Consider the following 20,821-nt stretch of genomic DNA (forward strand, 5'->3'; position numbering starts at 1 on the left):
GTAAACACTTTCCTCCGTACCAGGAGGACGAGCCAGAGGAGATTCCTGAAATTCCAGATTCGAGCCTGGAAATGGGAATCCTGCCTAAAGAAATCAGGAAGCTGGTGGAACGGCGTAAGCAGGTGAAGCAGCTCATGAAGCAGCAGGACATCAATCCGGATCTCTACATGCAGGTCAGTCCTTCAGAAAACAGCAATAAAACAAAAAAAGGTAGTTATCTGTTTCAGGTGTTGAATAAAATCCTTAAATTTCTGCTTCCTTCTTTGAAGTAAACACCTTTCCACAGATATATACATGTTTTATAAACATGACAGATATATACATGATATGTTCTACCTTTAATTTGAAATTATTGTTATTTTTTTTTTTTTGTGACATTTTAAGACGAACAAGGAGGTTTTTTTTTATACCACATAACCAAAGGACAGTTTGTTGCTAAATAATAAAAGTTTTCCTGTAGGCTTTTATTAGAGCCTACATTTAAAGCTGTTTTTGTCTTTCATCTCCCCTCAGTACGACATTCGTCAGAAAGCCTTGAAGCTAACCGCTAACAGCATGTACGGCTGCCTGGGATTCAGCTACAGCCGCTTCTATGCAAAGCCACTTGCTGCTCTGGTCACCCACAAGGGGAGAGAGGTAAACTCAGCTTTTACACTGCAAATATAACACATGACACTCTGGTGCAAACTTTTATTTTTAAGTGTTTTAAAATCTTTTAAAGTTAAAGTATTTTAATCAGGGTTCTTGCAGATCCTTAATTGGTATTACCGTATTTTCACGACTATAAGGCGCACTTAAACGTCTTTTTTTTCCCTCAAAATGTGCGGTGCGCCCTATGGTGCGGTGCGCCTTATGTGTGTTGTAACTGCGACTTTTGAGACCACCTCATTGAGGAGATGATGAAAGAGTGGCTGAATGTAAGGAGACCAGGTGTTTTTTTTCCACCCCTCACCATCGCTGTTAATATGTAACTCCATGCGTGCCCATCTCACAGCTGATGTGAAAAACATGGGGAAACAAATTAACTGCTCGACATCGGTGTGAACCGGACCCAGCAGGTGCAGCAGAAGCAGCGAGTTTACATGCAAAGTAAATGGTTGACGCGCATATAGGTGCAGCAAAAGGTCCCGCAGCGCATTTTGGTGCAGCACGTCGGGAGCGTTTAAGCATCTGAAGCGCCGCGCTTCTGCTGCTCGAGATGGAAAAATTGAAGTTTTGCTGCTGGACGCGCCGCATCAACCAATCAGAGAAGCTGATCTGGGAGCTGCCAGCGAGACAGACAGCGCTCTGATGACATATGATATTAACGCAAATGGAAAAGGCTGGATGGATGCGTGGCTGAGGCAGGTGTATGTGAGAAGACTAGGTGGTATTTTCCACGCATCACCATTGCTGCGTGCCCATCTCACAGCCGATGTGAAAAAAAGGTGAATCAAATGAACGCTGTGCTCGCCGTTATCCCGGGGGTCTGACAAAGGAGCTTCAACCGCTCGACATCGGTGTGAAGCAGCCGTTCGAAGTAAGGCTGCGAGCGGCGTGGGAGCGATGGATGACCGACGGAGACCACAGTTTCAGGATAAGAAGGCAGCGCCGGGCAGATTACGCCACAGTTTGCGGATGGATTGTAGATGCTTGGACTAAAGTGTCTGCTGGCTCTGTTGTTCAAGCTTTCGCAAAAGCCGGCATTATTTCTGAGGAGCTGCGCTGCACGGAAAGTGACTGACAGCGAAGAAGGGGAAACTGGCATGTCTGATTTAGCGCAGCTGTTTTATTCAGAAACAGAGGATGATGACTTTGATGGGTTTGATTAATACTTTGTAATAAATACATGAATAAAGCACAATCATACTCAGTTTTGCTCCCGCTGTATTTTTCTCCCTGAAAACTTAATTCAACAGCATCCCCGGCGCGTCTCCTCCTCTTCATCGCGGTGGCTGGCAGGTGTTTTTTCATCTAAATAATCTAAATCTTGCAGCTATATTTGCTGTGATCAGTGGGAATAAAGTAGTTTTAATATGTTTTTAAGTGAGAAAGTCCACCTGAAAACTTAATAATTGCAGTCAGTTCATCCAGATTATCTATTTCTGTCGGAGGCGCTCAGACCCCCACATACCAGCGGTGCGCCGACAGGAGAAATCCTTTCGTTCACCGCGGCTGCTTGCAGGTGTTTTTCATCTAAATAATCTAAATCTTGCAGCTATATTTGCTGTGATCAGTGGGAATAAAGTAGTTTTAATATGTTTTTAAGTGAGAAAGTCCACCTGAAAACTTAATAATTGCAGTCAGTTCATCCAGATTATCTATTTCTGTCGGAGGCGCTCAGACCCCCACATACCAGCGGTGCGCTGACAGCAGAAATCTCTTCATCAGCAGCCTGTAGGCTGGGCAGCCTGGGGTTCACCGCGGCTGCTGGCAGGTGTTTTTCATCTAAATAATTTTAGCTGCAGGCACCAGGATACCGGCAATAAAAGCGAACATATTCCGTCAGCAGGTTTCAGGATTTTAAGTTAATTTAGGAGTGACCACAGCGCTGTGTCATCTGCGATGTCTCTGTCTCACGGCCAGCTGCCAGGTTTGATTAATACTTTGTAATAAATACATGAATAAAGCACAGTCATACTCAGTTTTGCCCCCGCTGTATTTTTAAATACGCAGTAGAGGTATTTAAAGGTAGTAGAGGACTTGTACCTGTATATAAAAAACGCGCCCTATAGTCCGGTGCGCCTTATGTGTGTGTTAAATACAGAAATGGGACACATAACTGAGAGTGCGCCTTTTAGTCCGGTGCGCCTTATGGTCGTGAAAATACGGTAAAATGTCTTAAATCAGTTTTTCATAGGTCTTAAAATTGTCACCAAGTCATAAATAGGATTTTATTTTTATGATTCATATCAAAAATTAAAATAATTCATCATCCTTTTTTGACGTTTACCAAACGGCTTAGCTGGAACTTTAGGTTAAGGAATTAACCCCGGTTCTCTGAAACATGAGTGAGGTATCTCACTATGGGACACGCCCCCCAGCGCTGTCTCCAGAAGCACTATAACATTACGCCAGCCCTGACTGGCTCACAGAGGTGACGTCTGCTACTGGGGAGGGACTTATCCCCAGTATAGAAACAGACGTCACGCTGGTGATCCTCAGTCTCGTAAGCACACCTCTTCCTCGCTCCAGGCAAGGAGGGTGATCTGGTGAGATACCTCACTCATGTTTCAGAGAACCGGGGTTAATTCCTTAACCTAAAGTTCTCTTTCAACATTCGTTTCGGTATCTCACTATGGGATGTTGTAACTCCCGTATTGCCAGATAAGCTTACTCGAGGACCTAACTTATAAAGGTGAAGATCCTACACCCAGAACCGCGTGGGCCAGTGAGGGTGTAGTAACATCCAACCTATAGAACCTAGTGAAGGTGTGAGGAGTTGCCCAACTGGCAGCCCCACAAATGTCCTCCAAAGGTGTACCCTGAAACATTGCCCAGGATGATGCCATCCCACGAGTGGAATGAGCTCGCAGGCCTACAGGGGGTGGGAGGCCCTTAACCTCATAGGCCATGATAATAGCCCCCACTATCCAATGTGAGAGACGTTGTTTAGTGAGGGGCTTCCCTTTATGTGGCGGGGACCATGATACAAACAGCTGATCCGATTTGCGGAAACCAGCCGTCTTCTCCACATACACCTTCAGAGCTCGTACTGGGCAGAGTGAGTGGAGTCGCTCATGCTCCTGAGAGGCAAATGGTGGAGGGTAGAAAGCCACCAACTCAAGGGGGCGGCATGACAGAGCGGGGTTAATGACCTTTGGTATAAACGCAGGGTTAGGTTTCAGTACCACCTTAGAGTCCCCACTGAAGAACTGCATACAGGATGGATTCACTGAAAGCGCGTGGAGGTCGCTCACACGCTTAGCAGAGACCAGAGCAATTAACAGAGCCGTCTTAAACTACAGTATTTTAAGCTCAGCCTGATGCAACGGTTCGAACGGTGCACATGATAGGGCCTCAAGTACCACCGGTAGGTCCCATGGGGGAGTTAAGCTCCTTGACACTGGGCGGAGTCGTCGGGCGCCCTTCATAAACTGGCACACCAATGGGTGCTGCCCTACCGTTTTGTCACCAAAACCAATATGGCAAGCTGAGATAGCGGCAAGGTACACCTTCACAGTGGAAAATGCCAAGCCTTTATCCAGCAGCTCCTGCAGGAATGTCAGGATGAGTGGCACAGGGCTCTGCATGGCGCTCACCATGGTTTTTGTGCACCAGCTTTCAAATGCACGCCATTTACCTTCATATGCGCTGTTCGTGGAAACAGCTCTTGCACTCTGAATAGTTTTAATGACGTTCGAAGGGAGCCCATTGGCAGTCAGATTCACCCTCTCACAGGCCAGGCCCAAAGAGCTAAAAGTTCTGGATGAGGATGAAATATCTCTCCACGAGCCTGCGTCAGCAGATCTCTGCGAAGAGGAAGCCGCCATGGCTCGCCGTACAGTGACTGGAAGATCTCTGCTAGCCAGTGTTTCCCCGCCCAACGGGGGGCTATAAGAATGAGTACATGTTTCCCCGCCCGTACTCTGGCGAGTGTAGGAGTAATGAGCTCCAGTGGGGGAAAGGCATACAGTAGAGCCTGTGGCCACTTGTGTGCCAGTGCATCCAGTCCCAGGGGAGCACCTTCTCCGGTCAGGGAGAAAAACCTTGGACAGTGAGCATTCTCCTCTGATGCAAAGAGGTCGACCTCCGCATGGCCGTATCTCTCCCAAATTTGAGCTACAACCTCGCTGTGGAGTTTCCACTCCCTGTAGCGGGGATTGCCTCTTGATAGCAAGTCTGCGCCCCTGTTCATGACTCCTGGTACATGGATCGCTCTCAGTGACAGCAGGCGTGAGCTGGTCCAGACTATCAGTCTGTGTGCCAGCGTGTGTAACTGATGAGAGCGCAGACCACCCTGTCTGTTGATGTAAGCGACCACCGTTGTATTGTCTGTCCTCACTAAAACATGGTGCCCTCTGATGAAGGGCAGAAAGTGTCTTAGTGCCAGCATCACGGCCAGAAGCTCCAGACAATTTATGTGAGCTGTCTGTGTCAGAGAGCTCCATGTGCCATTCACCATCCTGCCCTCGTGCGTGGCACCCCAGCCTGTCAACGAGGCATCTGTGGTGATAACCTTCCTTGTTTGGATGGTTCCCATGGTAACCCCGGTATTGAGAAATGTGGGGCTTTTCCACGGGCTCAAAGCTCGTGCGCATGTTGGAGAAATCATCACCTTGCGGTGAGCGTGTCGGACCGGGTTCAGCCGAAGGGACGCAACCCAGCGTTGAAAAGGGCGCATATGTAAACGGCCTAACCGGATGACGGCCAGCGCTGACGCCATCAGACCTAACAGTCTGTGGCAGAGCCTGAGTTTCACATGCGCGCCTCTGCGAAAGAGTGCCAGACAAGCCCGAAAGGCTTCCTCTCTTTCCACCGAAAGGCGCGCTCTGAACTCGTTGGAGTTCAGGGACAGACCAATAAAAGTGATTGTTTGCACCGGGGTTAGAATGCTCTTTTCCCGGTTTATCGAGAAACCTAGAGCCGCCAGATGAGACGTAAGCATCTCTGCGTGCGTCATGAGCTCCGCTGGGGACTGAGCTGCAATAAGCCAGTCGTCTATATACGTTGCCAGGCGTACGCCTTTCTCCCTCAGAGGAGCGACTGCAGCCTCGGTGCATTTTACAAACACCCGTGGGCTGAGCGACAGGCCAAAGGGAAGTACGAGATACTCGTACATCTTTCCCTGAAATGCAAACCTGAGATATTTTCTGTGAGGAGGGTATATAGGGATGTGAAAGTACGCATCTTTTAAATCGACGGAGATAAACCAGTCTCCGCGGCGAACAAACCGTATCAGAGCTGCATGGGTCAGCATCCTGAACGTATACTTTCTCAGATATGTGTTCAGAGCTCGCAGATCCAATATAGGTCGCAGGCCCCTGTCCTTTTTCGGGACGAGGAAGTACCTGGAGTAAAATCCCTCCTCGCTTTCCTCCTGGGAAAGCAGCCGGATTGCGTTTTTGTTCAGCAGGGAAATTATCTCCTCCTGCAAGATGTGTGCATGTTCCCCCCGAGCATGAGATTGTACTATGCCCCTGAAACGGGGTGGGGCTGCGGCAAACTGGAGCCTGTATCCTCTGGACACAGTCTTTATTACCCAGTCCGATGCCCCGCACGCTCGCCACAGCTGGCTTTTGCCGGCTAGTGGGCCAAGGTGTGCTCCTGACCGATCTCTTGGCGGTACTAGCTGAGGGAGCTGCAGCACAGCTGTGGTGTTCTTCCGCGGCTGCCCTGAATCCGCTTCCTCTTTTGCAGAGATAGCGGCCGGTTGTGCCAAACGTGGAGCGAGGGCTCCACCTTGTGGCCTCATGTGCAGCCGCACGGCTGTGTTCTGTTCCTGTGTCATTTTCAATATGTTTCCCATATTTTTTGGTTGTGGCTGCACCCTCGGCTCTTGGCCTGGTTGTGCGCCAGGATATATTTTTATTAAACATTTTCTGAAGGGGGGAAAAAGAGTGTTTGGGCACTGGTGTGTGCTTGTAAACCACTGTGGCTCCAACGAGCTCTCCGGGTGGGTCACCTTCCTCCTCTTCAACCATCTCTGAACTGTGAGCTCTAACTCTGGCTCTGCAGGCCGTTTCAGTAGCCCTGAACAAGGCTTCGTTAACTGGAACAGAACATTTCTGGGTGGGGTTGCAGGTGTCTGGCAGTGCCTGCTCCCCGACCCCAAAGCCAGCTCCCTAGGTAGCGCGCCTCTTTTTCTTTGCGCTCGTTGTGACGGGAGAGGCAGTTTGGTTGTCCGGTGCAGCCGGCGGAACGAAGGGTTTCCTTCCCCACGATCCTTTAGGCTCGATGTGCTTCACACGGTCGCGGTCAGCTGACTGCGACTGGGGTGTTCGCTTTGGAATGCGGTAAGCCGGACGGGCCGCTGCCTGGGCGGAAGCTTGGCGGGGCATCGCTGCCGGAGGAGGCTGCGTTCTTCTGGGCAGGCAGAGTTTGAGCGCTTCGCCTTCTCTCTTTTTCTCCTCACAGCGCTTTTGCATGGCTGCAACGGTAGGACCGAACAATCCCTTCGGGTCCACCGGTGTGTCGAGGAGATGGTTTTTCTCTCTCTGTGACAGGCTGGACAGGTTGAGCCACCTGGCCCTCTCTTGGGTGACCATCAGGGCCATGGCTCTTCCGGAGGCCTGGACAGCGCTTCTGTGGAGGCGAAGGCATAGGTCTGTCACCACGCACACTTCTTCCCACAGACTTTCGCTCGGTGCCCCCGTCATCTGCTCCTGTAGCTCTGCTTGGTAAGCGAGAAGGAGAGATGAAGCGTTAAGCGCCTTCACCGATGCAGCCACCGCTTTGTAGCTCTTATCATTCAGAGCGGATTGAAAGGAATCTGCTTTGAAAGGGAAAGCGGGTCCTGCCGCCGCCACTGCAGGTTTCTGTGATGGGTGCAGGTGAGAAGCAAGCAGCGGTTCCACAGGAGGTAAATGTGAGAAGCCGCTGTCCTCCATGCCAACCCAATCCAGCGCTGACCCTCCCAGGACGGGGTTCTTAGCGGTGAGAGGTTTGGACCAGGACCGGGTCGCTTCTTCAATGCACTCCGGAAAAACCGGCAGGAGCTGCCTGGTGGAAGATTTGGCCTTGGGGAGCCTTTTCCCTTCATACCGGGATGTGGTGGTCTCGGTGAAGGTCTCAGGCCATTCAATGCCTAGCTTTACAGCCGCTCTTCTACAGACATCGTGTAGGTCCATTGCAGACGGGTTTGGGGAGCCGCTGCGAGTGTCACCCACCTCCACTGGCTTTGCAGCCAGTGGGATGATGAAAGGCCCGCAGTCCTGCTCGTAGTCGTCAGACCCGAGGCTAACGGATTCCACCTCCGAGTCGGATTCTGCGCCCGCAGGGTCGCAAAGATCCGGGAGGGCGGCCTCATCTTCCTCCGGGTCAGTTAGTGGCGCGACAGCGTCGAGCTGGTCCGCCCAACTGGGTCCGGTGAATAGGGGCTCTCCCTCTTCGGTGACAGTGAGCACTGGTGGTGGGGGGTTGGCTACCTCCATCACAGGGTCCACCTCCGACAGGCTAGCTTGGCGCGCTAGCCTGCGCCGACGAGATTTGAGGGAGAGCCGAGCACAGTGCTCACAGCTAGCTGGCGACGTTATGCCGTCCCGGGCATGTTGCAGCCCCAGGCACGAAGCGCAGACAGGGTGTCTGCCCCAGCTATAAGGCTGCCGCATGTGCAGGCTCTAGCAGGTGGCTTGCCCTTGTCCATGGCGAGAACAAGTTTAAGCTGCCTTGTAAGCTCCGAAAATTAGAAAGCAGCTAGTTTGGTGACTAGTTGCCGCTGCTGCTGTTTGGTGACAGGCCAGCAGTGGAAAGGGAACTCGGAACAGCCGAATACTGTACTGAGTAGCGTTCGTTGACCGAGTTGTTAGCTCGCTCTGTGAACAGTTAAGCTAGCTCAATACTTGCTGTATTAGCCGTCCGAGTAAGCTTCTGGGAGCGAGAAGAGGTTTTAGACTGAGGATCACCAGCGTGACGTCTGTTTCTATACTGGGGATAAGTCCCTCCCCAGTAGCAGACGTCACCTCTGTGAGCCAGTCAGGGCTGGCGTAATGTTATAGTGCTTCTGGAGACAGCGCTGGGGGGCGTGTCCCATAGTGAGATACCGAAACGAATGTTGAAAGAGAACCATTATTAGTTCCATCCTGACAGCGGAACCAATAAAAGCAATGTTGCAAACAGACCTTGGGGTGATGCGCCAATAGCGTGGGGAGGTGTAAATTCAAATAAAATCGGCTATCCAGCCATGAGTTTTCTGCATGGCTAAAACAGAACCAGGTAATGTGTATGAGGAATGGCGTATTTTGAGCAAGAAGTATTTCAAGCGCGGTACGATGGGAATCAAAGTTGTGGAGTCAGACATGTGAAGAGTGAAAAACAAAGCGCGAAAATGAAGTTACAGAGAAGCAGCAGCTATTTCCCAGTTCTGTTCCACCTTTGTCTCTGCAAGACCTCTACAGCCATTTCCGACGTCAAAAAAAGCACCAGTAGCACCAAATCTCCGGTTAATGTTTGGCGGTACGCCTACAATGAAAGCAGAGCTATTATGCACTTTGAGTAGGGATAAAAAACAAAGTTTTTGAATTCCATTCATTAGTTGTTAAAAATATACCTGTTATTAGTGTGTTTTTAGCTTACTTCCTATATGGAAAGTTTTTCAAAATTGTAAACATTTCTACTGGGCCAGAAAGTAATTGTTTATGTTAAAATAAGCATCCGGTTAAATTTGTCGCAACCAGATTTTCTTGTGTTTATTGTGAAGTTGGTCTTAAAGTTTTATTTCAAGGGACAAAAAAAGTCTTGAATTTATCTTGCCTTATGTTGTAGGAACCCTGTTTAATACTAGTTCATAAGATTTAAAGGTTGCATGCATTGAAAATTTCATTCTTTAGCTGGAAGCGCTGTAATTTTTAACCACAAGATGGCGCTGTTGCCCTGTTATATTTTCACCTCTCTAACAATAGCAATAGTTTTGCTTCTAAACTTACCCTGTCAAACACTTGGACTACCGTAATTATCCTTTAGGACCTGAGCTTCCTCTCTTTTCTGTTTTAACAGTGACAGTTTCCCCTCTTCAGTTCAGCTGGGATTACAAATCATATTTTGTTTCTTTTTAATCTGTCATACCCGTCTTTTCCCCTGATAATATTCAGCAGACACATAAAGAAATGAATACACTCTCCATGTAAGGCCAACCAAACGTTCACGTCTAATAAATTTATCCAAAGCGGCGGCATGTGTTCTGGATGACACAAACTACTAAAGCTGGCATTGTAAATGAACACCACACACACACACACACACACACACACACACACACACACACACACACACACACACACACACACACACACACACACACACACACACATTCCCTCCCATCATGTCAGTGGTGATACTCATGTTCATTTAATGAGCTCTAACAGTACAAGTCCTCAGAGGAGGCATCAGGCTCTGCCTCAGGGGACTCCTTCATTAAGATCCCCTTACACACTCATTGTGTTGTGTGATAGAGGGCAGGACACCAGCCCGCCGTGCGTGTTTGTTATTTTGTCAGTCCATTTGTGCCTCCAGTCACGCTCATTTGACAGAGCAACATTGTTATAATCGTGTGGGTTTGATTTGCCTGTGCAGGTGGGACTTTCTCTTCTTGCACACTTGCAGCTTCTGTCTGTTTATTGATCAAATCTGTCATCTCTAGAAGCTGATCCTTTAGTGAGGTCAAAGGTTAGACTAATTAATAGTTATTTGATTTAAAAAGGGATGCATGGTTGTTAAGTTTTTTTAACATGTTGGCATTAAAGGAATTTTCCCTTTGCTTCTCTGGACAGTTTTCAACATTTTTAAGTCTTAAGCTCACAAAGTTATTGAACCACAGTTAAAGATTTTCAAAGGTGTTCATATTCATCGAAATTCTCCTTATTTTGTTGCAATAAACGGAAAAAATTAATGTATTTTATTGCGAATTTTATTGTCAGTTAAGTGTTAAATAAAGGGTGTCGGTAATGTTGGCACTAAATGTGTGAAAAGCCAACATCCGTATGCATATATATCTATACTTTGTAGAGAAACCTCAACTAAAAGTTTTTAGATGTTTGTTTTCACCTGCATTTTTTTCTATTCTTGTCAGAGTAGCTCAGACTCAGATTGGCAGTAGACCATCCTGAGAAACAGGTTTGCAGTCTTCGTACAGATCGACTTGCTTTAGATCTGGGCTTTGAAAGGGCCAATCTATCACTCCTGTATCTGTATCAAATCAAAGTTTATTTATATAGCACTTTAAAACAACACCAGGAAGACCAAACTGCTTTATAGAAAGATAAAAACATTGAAAATAAAAAAATAAAAATATATATTTCTTTTATCTGTAGCTCTAAACCACACTGTTGGATCTCTGGCTTGATGTTTCAGGTAGTTGTGCTGTTTGAAGGAGCACTTGGTCACAGTCCCAAGTCTTTTCCACCATGTAGCAGTTTTTTTATGGTTTCTATTACATTCAGACCTGCTTTGAAAAGCTTCCCCACAGACCGATGAAGCCACCACCATGTTACAAACATGATGACACAAAATGTTAAATTTAGGCTTTATCAGAGCAGACCTGTATTCCCAGCGTAGCTTATTGTGCTCTTTACACTGGATTTCTCTTGGCCTTCTTATTTGTTGAGGGCTAAGACAAGTCCTAAAGTCACAGACATGGTGGATTGATTTTTCAACACTTCCTTATTCTTAATGAGGGTGTTTACTTTTTAATAAACCCCTTAGATCTTCTCAGAGGAGCTGGATTTAAACTGAGATTACATCACTTCTAGATGGCTTCAACCACTAGCTGATTTCTGAAGCGACTTGGATACTTAAGACTTTATTTTGTAGTGAGTAAAAATGTGTGCACCCCCATAGCAGCTTAGAGGAAGCGGTTCAGTATCATTTTACTCTACAACTATGCACTACTTTGCTTTGAATTATCCCATCAAATCAGAGTAAAGCGCATTGGTTAGTGGTTTTTAATTGGAGCTAATATCAAAGTTCAAGGAGAGTGAATACTTTAGTAAGGCTCTGTTAAGTCTCTTTTGGTTTCCTCTGATGTTTCCTTAGGTTACCCAGTGTGCTGAGGGGACAGTAAATATAAGTGGGCTGTGGTTTGGGTGGTTTGAAGGGGGGGGTTACTGCATTAGTGCATCCCATCTAGTGAGGAGTGATGTGACTCATTGCAAAGCTGAGCATCAAAAGGTCATCAGTAACATCTAAAACCCTCTGTGGGTCCAGTGCTTAACTTGCGCCTCAGTTTGCTGATGTAGCGGAAGATCCTACTTCACCCAGTCTTGGTGTTTTGTTTACCTTGTATCTATGATTCTGGGAGCAGCTCTATTTATATTGCACATTGGGACACGACACAGGGACTTCCTATTTTAATTATATTATTCAATGTTTATGAGCTCCTTCAGGTAGAGCTTTTGTGTTGGTTAAAGTTAAAAGTTGGGAACAGAAAAGGGTTAAAGTTAAGCTTCCTGCGGCGGCTGATTTTTAATAGAAAAGTTTAGCTTCCTTTCTGTGTTTCCCTAAAGTAAATAAAGCCTAATGCGAGTAGCTCTGGGTAGTTTCCATCTGCAGCCAGCCAGAAAAGCCAGCTGGCATTTATAGCTGCGTTTCTAGTGTATTTGTGGGTATTGCCATTTGCACTCCTGCCCCCTTTTTAATCATCACATTTGCACTCCACTTTCATCTCATGATTTAGGAGGCTTTTTATTTTTATAATTGTAACATGTACACTGATCACCACTTTGTCCACAGTGTAAATCCCTCCCCTCCCAGCGCTCTCATCTGTTTGGACGGGTGTCCCTGGTGAATGTGCATGTGTTGGGTGTATTTATTGATTGGCCGGGCTCTCATCTTTCTCTCACTCTCGTTTTAAACCGAGGCCTTCGGCAGAGAGGGTCGAGCCATGAGCCGCGGGGGTTTCTCAGCCTCTGCTACGTTTTAGGCTTAGAGAGAGTTGACAGCCTTTTGACCGAAGCTTTTTAAATTAGCTTGTTTAGGAGAACTGTTTGCTCCCCCTCCTCCCCTCACATCCACTTATCCCCTCCTCTGAGTCTGTCCGTAGAAATGTGCACCGACACACATGTCATGCACGCACTACTGGCCGAACTCTGCCCTTTGTCGGACGACCATTTGTTGTGGGCCTGCTCTGTCCTGGAATGTGTGGGTATTAAAAGGGGGACTTGATAGGTATTAAGAGGAAGGTGAAGGTTTAGGATTACACGCCTGAGGCTCCTCTACAGATTGATGTCCCCCTCAACCCCTCAGGGATATTTTGGGTTCTTTTGTATGTTGGCCAGAGAACAGTTGAGTGCAGAGAGAGCTAGATATTTGTAACACAGATATCTGCCACGCATGTGGTTATGAGCGGCTGATAAATGTATTTATCCCACGAGACGGACTTTTATTGTCCGCTGACTGCTGGTTATTAGACCTCTGTAATCACTGGATGATTTTGTTCCGCTTACAGTGAGAACTATCTGTGATTTGATTTATATGAATCCTCCTGTATGTTTTTTTTTTTTTGTGGTATTAAATGTGATAAACGCAAAGCAGGGCGTAACCGGTTCATGATGTGCATGTTTTATGATTTCTGAAAGAGAAAATATATGTGGTGTGCCTTTGAGTCCAACCTTCTTCATTCTGAAAGCAAATTAAATCCAAAGCAGCCTATTTAGCAGCCACCTACTGAGTCAACAGAGTTGTAGTGCTCATAAACCTGGCCTTTATGGAAGAGTGGAGGAAACCCTGTTGTTGAAAGCAAGCCATAAGAACTCCTATTTCCACAGCAAACAGGTGGAGGAGGCTTCGCACTGGTCAGACTAGACTAAAATGTAAGTTTTTGATCCACATAGATGAAAGACGTTTGGCCTGAATGCACCATTACCTCCGTAAAATATGGCAGCATCATGCTGTGGGGATGCTTTTCTTCAGCACCGACATGATGCTGCTCAGAGTTGATGGAAGGATGCAGTGTCCTGCAGATTGACTAACTAACCAGTGGTGGCTCATATAATTTGGGTTAGAAATGGCCTATTCAAATCCTGTTAAGCAAGTTGAGAAAATTACATCTCTAAGATGAAATCTATCTTATCTGACTGGACCTCAGCTGCCTTGATAACAGACGAGTAATGATAAAGTAAAAATGTCAACCTGTAAATGTGCAAACTCTGATCTAGTTTGAGGCTTTCTCATATTTTGCAGAGCAGGAAACGGCAGCCCAGTTCTGATGATGATTTCTCTGATGGCATCAGAAACAAACCTTGTTTTCTATGAAGCGGGACATAAAATAGTCCCTTTTGTTCTACTTTGAGCGCAGTTGTTAGTCCATCCCTGTGCTCATGTCTTCCTAAACGCGTGATGCTTCGGGGAAGCTGCTGATTGTTGTGGATTGCAGATTGCTTTGACCTTTGTCCCTCTTTGCCAGCAAATCTGACAACCATTAGCAGGTGTTTGTGCGTCTCAGGACAGTGGATGACTCCTGAAAGCCATTCTGCTGTAATTGAGTTTGTGTCCTTGTGTTTAAAAACAGCCTGACAGGAGCTCGCCGTAGACATTATTGGAAGGCATGCGAAGGGACGACTAGAAGAAGCGGGCTTGTGTAACAGAGCCTCTGTGGCGGAGAGGTCAGAGTTTGGTTTAGGTTAAACCTCTGTTCATACATGTGTGCAAATAGTTGTAACGAAGGCTAAGTAAATATTGTTGCCCCAGGCGTCCATCGTTCCGACTCTCCATCATCCGTCTTGTCTGGAGAGTGACAAACCATTTATCAGAATTAGATCCAGGAATACTTAAACCCACACTATCACGTCTCATTTGCCTCACCGTCTTTTAGACTTTGCGACTTAACGACGTTGCACCCGGCTCTTTCATTCGCAGACCCATCTGTTGCTGCCACCTCAGAATCACAGGAATCATTTTTACATTTCTGCGAATTAGACTTAAGAGTATAAGCCCAGTCACGCTGCTCCAAGTCTGGATCTGGACCTGAATGCTTGCGTGTGCCTCTGGCGACTCTGATATTTCCATGATCCTTTGGTGCTCCCCTTAAAGAGCTGGCTTTGCTCCTGATAGAGCTGGACTTAACAAATAGTCACATGGGAGCAGCGCTGCTGCTATTTTGGCCACGTTAGCTTGCCTGTGAGGGGCTGAGTACAGAATTTAAACTGCGACATTAGTAACACCTGCTAATGAGGCCGCGTGAGAGCAGGCTAATGGCCGGGATTACGATTGATAATGGATTGATCTGGCATCTGCCATCTTTCTCAGGGTGACATAGATAGTCGTAAATGAATGGATAATTAGTAAATGGTTTTAACCGACTCAGTCTTAAGATTGTACATATTTGAAGTTTATGCGGAGAACAGTGGGGTGTTTTTACCGTCTAATATAAATGACCGTTAAAATTATTGCTCTGTAATCTACAACAGAATCATTAAAGGCTATATAAAGTCCCTGCTTTGCAGAATACTACATTCTGTTCCTTATGGAGCGTCATTAGAAGTATAACATTGTATTAGTATTAATTGGGCTATCTACTCATGTAGCAAGGCGGTTTGACCTTCATGAGAGCGATAGGTGGCGCTCCTTCAGTTTCTAAACAACCAGAGGGGGATAGAAAACCCCAAAATTGCACTTTAAGCAAAAGTAGCACTACTTCATTGTATTTTTATTCTAGTAAGAATGTAAACTAGCCATCCTAGAAATTGCTCAAGTAAAAGTAAAAATGTGTTTGGTAAAAAAAGCTACTTTAGCACCGAGTAACTGATCATAATACCTGAGATGTTCTGTAAAAAAAGACCAACATAAATGTTAACTTATCTTCTGGTATTTTTAAAGACTATAAAGTATTTGCAGCATTTTGCTAATCAATTAATGTGTTGATTATTTTTTCAATTAATAGATCAATAATCATATAGCAACATTTCCTTAAAGAAGATTTTTTTACGGAACTTAAACCAGGGGAAGCTAAATCTTGAAGAGTTCTAGGTAGAGCATATTGAAGAACTAAGGTTTTATTTTTATCTTTAGTGTTTATATTTTTTTGTTTTTACAATTTTGGTAGAATTACTGCTCTAAGTGGGTTGCTCTGTCAGCCAAAATTATATTTTTAAGTTTCTATACCTCAGATAATGACTAATTAATTACTAAATTCGTTAATGATTATTTCAATAATCGATTAATCACGATTGATCCTGTTTCAGCTTTGTCATTGAACATCATGGTGGGTTTAATTAAAGCTTGTTCGCAAAATAAGAGCAAACAATTAGGTGCACATCTTTGTCTGGACCACTTCAAAAGAAAAAGAAAACGAGTTTGTTGGTTATTCATTAAAGTTACGCACAACTGATGGATTAGCCAAACATTTTAATTAAGTAAGAGTAGCGGTAGCTTTTCAAGATGTCACTTAACTCAAATTAAAACTTGTGATGCAGTAAAACTACTCCTAAAAGTATATTTTTATCAAAAAGTTACTTAGTGAGTGTAGGTAGGTATTACCCACCTCTGCAACAGGCTCAAATCAGAGGCAACTGGACTGAGCTAAAGCCTGGTTGCCTCTGATTTAAACCCATTAGTGGTTGCCATGAGCCAGATGACTGGGAATTTTGCACAGAAACTCTGCAAACAATATCTGGACTTTCTTGGAAGCAAAGGAAAAATAGTTTTCTTCATCCAGTCACCTACAAAAACAGTGCAGCAACAGGTGAGGCAGGGCAGTTGTTAGAGTGATACATCATGAGGCGATTATTTAGGGATGATAGCAACATCTTTTATTCTTATGATTGATGAATGCATCCATTCACAAATTCATTAGTGCATCACTAGAAGTGCATTTTATATGCATTGTTCATGTTTAATTTTTTGTTTAAATTGAGACTTTTACAATATTTATCACTAAAAAAAAACTGTATCTGCTTAAAATAATTACCTGTAAAAGATTGGTAGCACATATAGGGGATCTTCAGAAAGATGTCATAAAAATCGGTATTGGCATCAGTCCTAAAAAGCTTATCAGTCGATCTGTGGCCGCGATACATCAGTTTATGTTCAATACAGCTGGAGGAAATGATGAGGACGGCAGAACTTTGTCTGTAGGCTCAATGAAATAACTTTATACTTTAGATTTCCTGAAGAAGGTTTAGCTCTTCCTACTTAAGTCGTTCAAGAAAAAGCATTAGCTGATGCAGTACCCAGTCTGATACTTCATTAAATTGAATAAATGGACACGATTTCTTTTCCTGCTGATAAAGGAAATAATTCAATTCAATTCAGTTTTTCTATAGCGCCAAATAACAACACATGTAATCACAGTTCACCAGATCATACAGTCAAATTGAATCAAAGTTTTCTATCTAAGGAAAACCAGTTGATTGCATCGACTCATTGAACCAAATGCAATCTCTCACACTAAGCATGCTTGTAGCGACAGTGGAGCGGAAAAACTCCCTTTTAACTGGAAGAAACCTCAGGCAGAACCAGGCTCAGTGTAATCAGCCATCTGCCGAGGCTGACTGGGGTTCAAGGAGACAGAAGCAGAGATACAAAAAGCAACTGTAAAAGGCAGCCACATCCAGGAAAAACACAGCCAGGCAGACGAGCTCCGAGCCAGCTCCCATGTCAGAGGATGAAGAGAGCACATCCAGCCTGTCACAGTCAGAGAAACAGGACTACACTGGAAAAACAGGTAGATCTCCCACCTCTATAAACAAAGGTGATATGATATAAACACAGCTGATATTTCTCTCCGGGATGGTCTCACAGCCAAACAGGAACAGACGAGGCAAAGCTACTATGAGAAAAAGCATAAAGTAAAAATATTCAGCACATATTTCAGAAGCAGGCTCAATTAAAAAGGATCTGGTTGTATATTAAAGGAATAGTACACCCAAAACATGATTAGCCTTCATTTTCTACTCACCCCCATGCTGAACAACACTCTGGAGTACTTTTTTGATATCTCAAATGCATCTGGAGATCTGGGAGGCTTCTTGCTGTCTGCTGACATTCAAATAATGGAGGTCCATGGTGCCCGAGACAGAAAGGTCCATAAAAGTCCACAAAAAACGTGTCAATATTCCTCCATACTGCTCGTCCAATGTATTCCAAGTGTCCTGAGTGGGTAGCATCCAGAATTTACTCGAAACAAAGTCATTTAGAATGTTTTTAGAGCATAAACAGTAGTGTATAGGATTTCCTGAAAGCCCGCACATGCGCGTTCACGACGCTACGGAAGCCAGCACACCAAACCAGATGAAAGTGCGCATTCAGCGTCTGCTCTGCCAATAATGCAAGCATAGAAGAAGAAATGTGCTGTTTACCTGTGCAAAGAAAGAAACAACGAAAGAAAAATGTCTGAGGACTTCAGTGTTGAGGAAGAGCATGAGTTCTTTGCCGAGCTGAATGCGCTGGTTTGGTCTGCCGGCTTCCGTAGCGTCGTGAACGCGCATGTGCGCGCTTTCAGGAAATCCTATACACTACTGTTTATGCTCTAAAAACATTCTAAATGACTTCGTTTCGAGTAAATTCTGGATGCTACCCACTCAGGACACTTGGAATACATTGGACGAGCAGTATGGAAGAATATTGACACGTTTTTGTGGACTTTTATGGACCTTTCTGTCTCGGGCACAATAGACCTCCATTATTTGAATGTCAGCAGACAGCAAGAAGCCTCCCAGATCTCCAGATGCATTTGAGATATCAAAAAAGTACTCCAGAGTGTTGTTCAGCATGGGGGGTGAGTAGAAAATGAAGGCTAATCATGTTTTGGGTGTACTATTCCTTTAAAGCCAGAAGAATAAAAAAATGGTTTTGTTGGATGAGCCTCAGGTACGGACCTATGCTTAGAATGTAACGATCAATAAGGTGTTTTACAGCAAACCTATAAAAGTTATTTGTGACTTATTTATCTTTGTCAGAACCAATGTAGTGAAGAGCCACAAGACATCCGCTTTAACGCTGAAAGTGGCACATATCAATTGAGCCAACAACAGGAGGATTGTTGGCATTGCGGGCTTATTTTCAATCAAAGCCGGCTGTTGTGGTCTCAGCCGGTTGTATTAAATCAGAGGCACTTTTACAGCTGACTGACCTTCCAAGCAGCAGACATGAGAACACAAATATGGTATCTGCAAGGACAGGTGTGTGCGCTTGTGTTTTTGGCTGCTTGCATATTTGATCTGCAGTCAAACATTCTCTTATGCAAATGAAACTTAAAGCAGAAGCAGCAAAGACGCTTAAAGATTACATTCCATCCAGCATTTTTGTTATTGAGCTTCTCTTCCACACATGGGCCTGCTTTGTGTGTTGTGCGCGTGTTACCCAGCCACCCACCACACAGCTCTGACAGAACCGTGTCCCCCCCACAGGTGCTATTTCAGTCGGCCGACTGTCATCCCAAAATGCTTTTCAGCTGAGTGCTTTTCAAAACAGTCGTCAGTAGTTAAGGCTCTTTTTACAAGGGCCCTCTGCCCCGCTGAAGTTCAACATGCCGCTTCTGATCTGCTGATTAGCAGAAAGGTGTACGCTGTATATAAATACCTGCAGGTTCCCTTCCCTCCTTCTTTATTTCTTTCTTTCCCTCAGCATGCGCAGTTGTCTGCTTCAGTTTTATTCAATGCACTTGGTCCAGTTGGAACCAATTGTATAGTTACAAGCTGCAAGCAAAAAAAGCCAACAAAAGTATTAATAAACTAGAGCAGGAAGTGGATTCAAATGAATAAAATGAAACGCAAATCTAAAAGATAAGACTGCTACCTGAGTTTCAGGAGCAGTTGGGTAAAAGGCAGCTATCGAAATATGGCTGCAGCTCTCGCCAATTAGCACGGCAGGGTGTAATAACTTGCTGCTAATGGATAGCGCTCATAAGCAGGCACCCAGGTGCTCATGCAAAGCCCTAAAAAATAATGTTAAAAGCACTAAATGAAATGGGAATGGCGAGCTGCAGAAAGTCAAGGCCCACTGTGGGAAAGTGCAGCACTTAGTGAGAAATATTCGGACAGGTGTTAGAAATATGGAAGGCGTTATGTTAAAGGCGCTTTGTTAACACATCAATCCTTTAAATCCATCGCATCTGGAAAATCTTGATTTGGAGTTGGTCTTTTTTTTTTTTGTCAGCTGGACAGAATTAAACTCCACTCCCGTAGATGTGTCTCTCTGTCATTTTTGTGGCAGCTCTGAGTGTCACAGTCCGCTGTTGCACCACTTAACCAAACTATGTCTTCTGGCGCCCTGACGCCTGCATCCCTCCAGTCTCAAGGTAGATTTGTTGGGAGCATTATGTTTTAAAAATGGGCTGCACAAAGGAAAAATGTCACATGTTAGCTGAAATATAGCGGTAATAAAAGAACACTTCACAGCACTCACTTTTGAAATGTCGGATGCTAACTTAGTGCTTCTGAAAAGGTAGAAAAAAGGGCTGATGGTTGCCATGTTTTTGAAGCTTTTGCGTGCCACAAGTTTTCGACTTTATTAGGTGTGCAATCAACCTGTCTCATGTCATCATTTAGAAAATAAGTTAAACATTTTGCATTGAGTACTATTATATCCAATTCATTGCATAATGTGGCCATTTGGATGTAAATGGAAAATTAATATTTCATTAAAAATTATGGACTTATTCAGTTCTCTACCTATAAACGTAGCCCTCCACTTTGGAGATTTAATTCTCTTCTTTTGGCAGACAAAGAATTTTGTGAACTCATTTCAAAATCTATTGATGAGTTCTTATCTTTCAATCGTAATGACTCCTCTTCTTATTCATTGTTATGGGAGACACTTAAATGTTACCTGAGAGGTCAAATTATTTCATATTCTGCTCTTTCTAATAAAAGGATTAATGCTAGGCTTGATGTACTTGCATCTGAGATTAGTAACCTTGATCGAAAACATGCACTAAACCCTTCTCCGGAATTGCTTAAGCATCGTGTTGATTTGCAAGCAGAATTTGACCTCATCTCTACTAAAGAGGCAGAGCGCTTGTTGTTACGCACTCGTGGCTCATATTATGAACATGGCGACAAGGCAGGTCGTTTAATGGCACATCAATTAAGGCGACAGGCCACTTCCCGTCTGATACCTAGTATTAAAAACAGGTGTGACACTATTATTACAGATCCCCTGGAAATCAATGCTATTTTTAAATCATTTTATTCCTCATTATATAGGTCTGAATTTCCTACAAACAACACAGAAATGAATACATTTCTTCAGA

At 44.8% G+C, this 20,821-nt stretch overlaps 1 protein-coding gene across 1 annotated transcript in view; it reads left to right on the top strand.

Moving 5' to 3' along the window:
- The window catches only part of pola1 (polymerase (DNA directed), alpha 1), an 85,025-nt gene that overhangs the window by 14,682 nt on the left and 49,522 nt on the right, over positions 1-20,821 (top strand). The window contains 2 exon segments of the mRNA XM_038274465.1: positions 24-173; positions 514-636. Coding sequence (XP_038130393.1) covers positions 24-173; positions 514-636 — 273 coding nt within the window.

This window comes from Cyprinodon tularosa, unplaced genomic scaffold, assembly GCF_016077235.1.
Source record: "Cyprinodon tularosa strain WSP-4 unplaced genomic scaffold, ASM1607723v1 ctg918, whole genome shotgun sequence".
Lineage (NCBI taxonomy): Eukaryota > Metazoa > Chordata > Actinopteri > Cyprinodontiformes > Cyprinodontidae > Cyprinodon > Cyprinodon tularosa.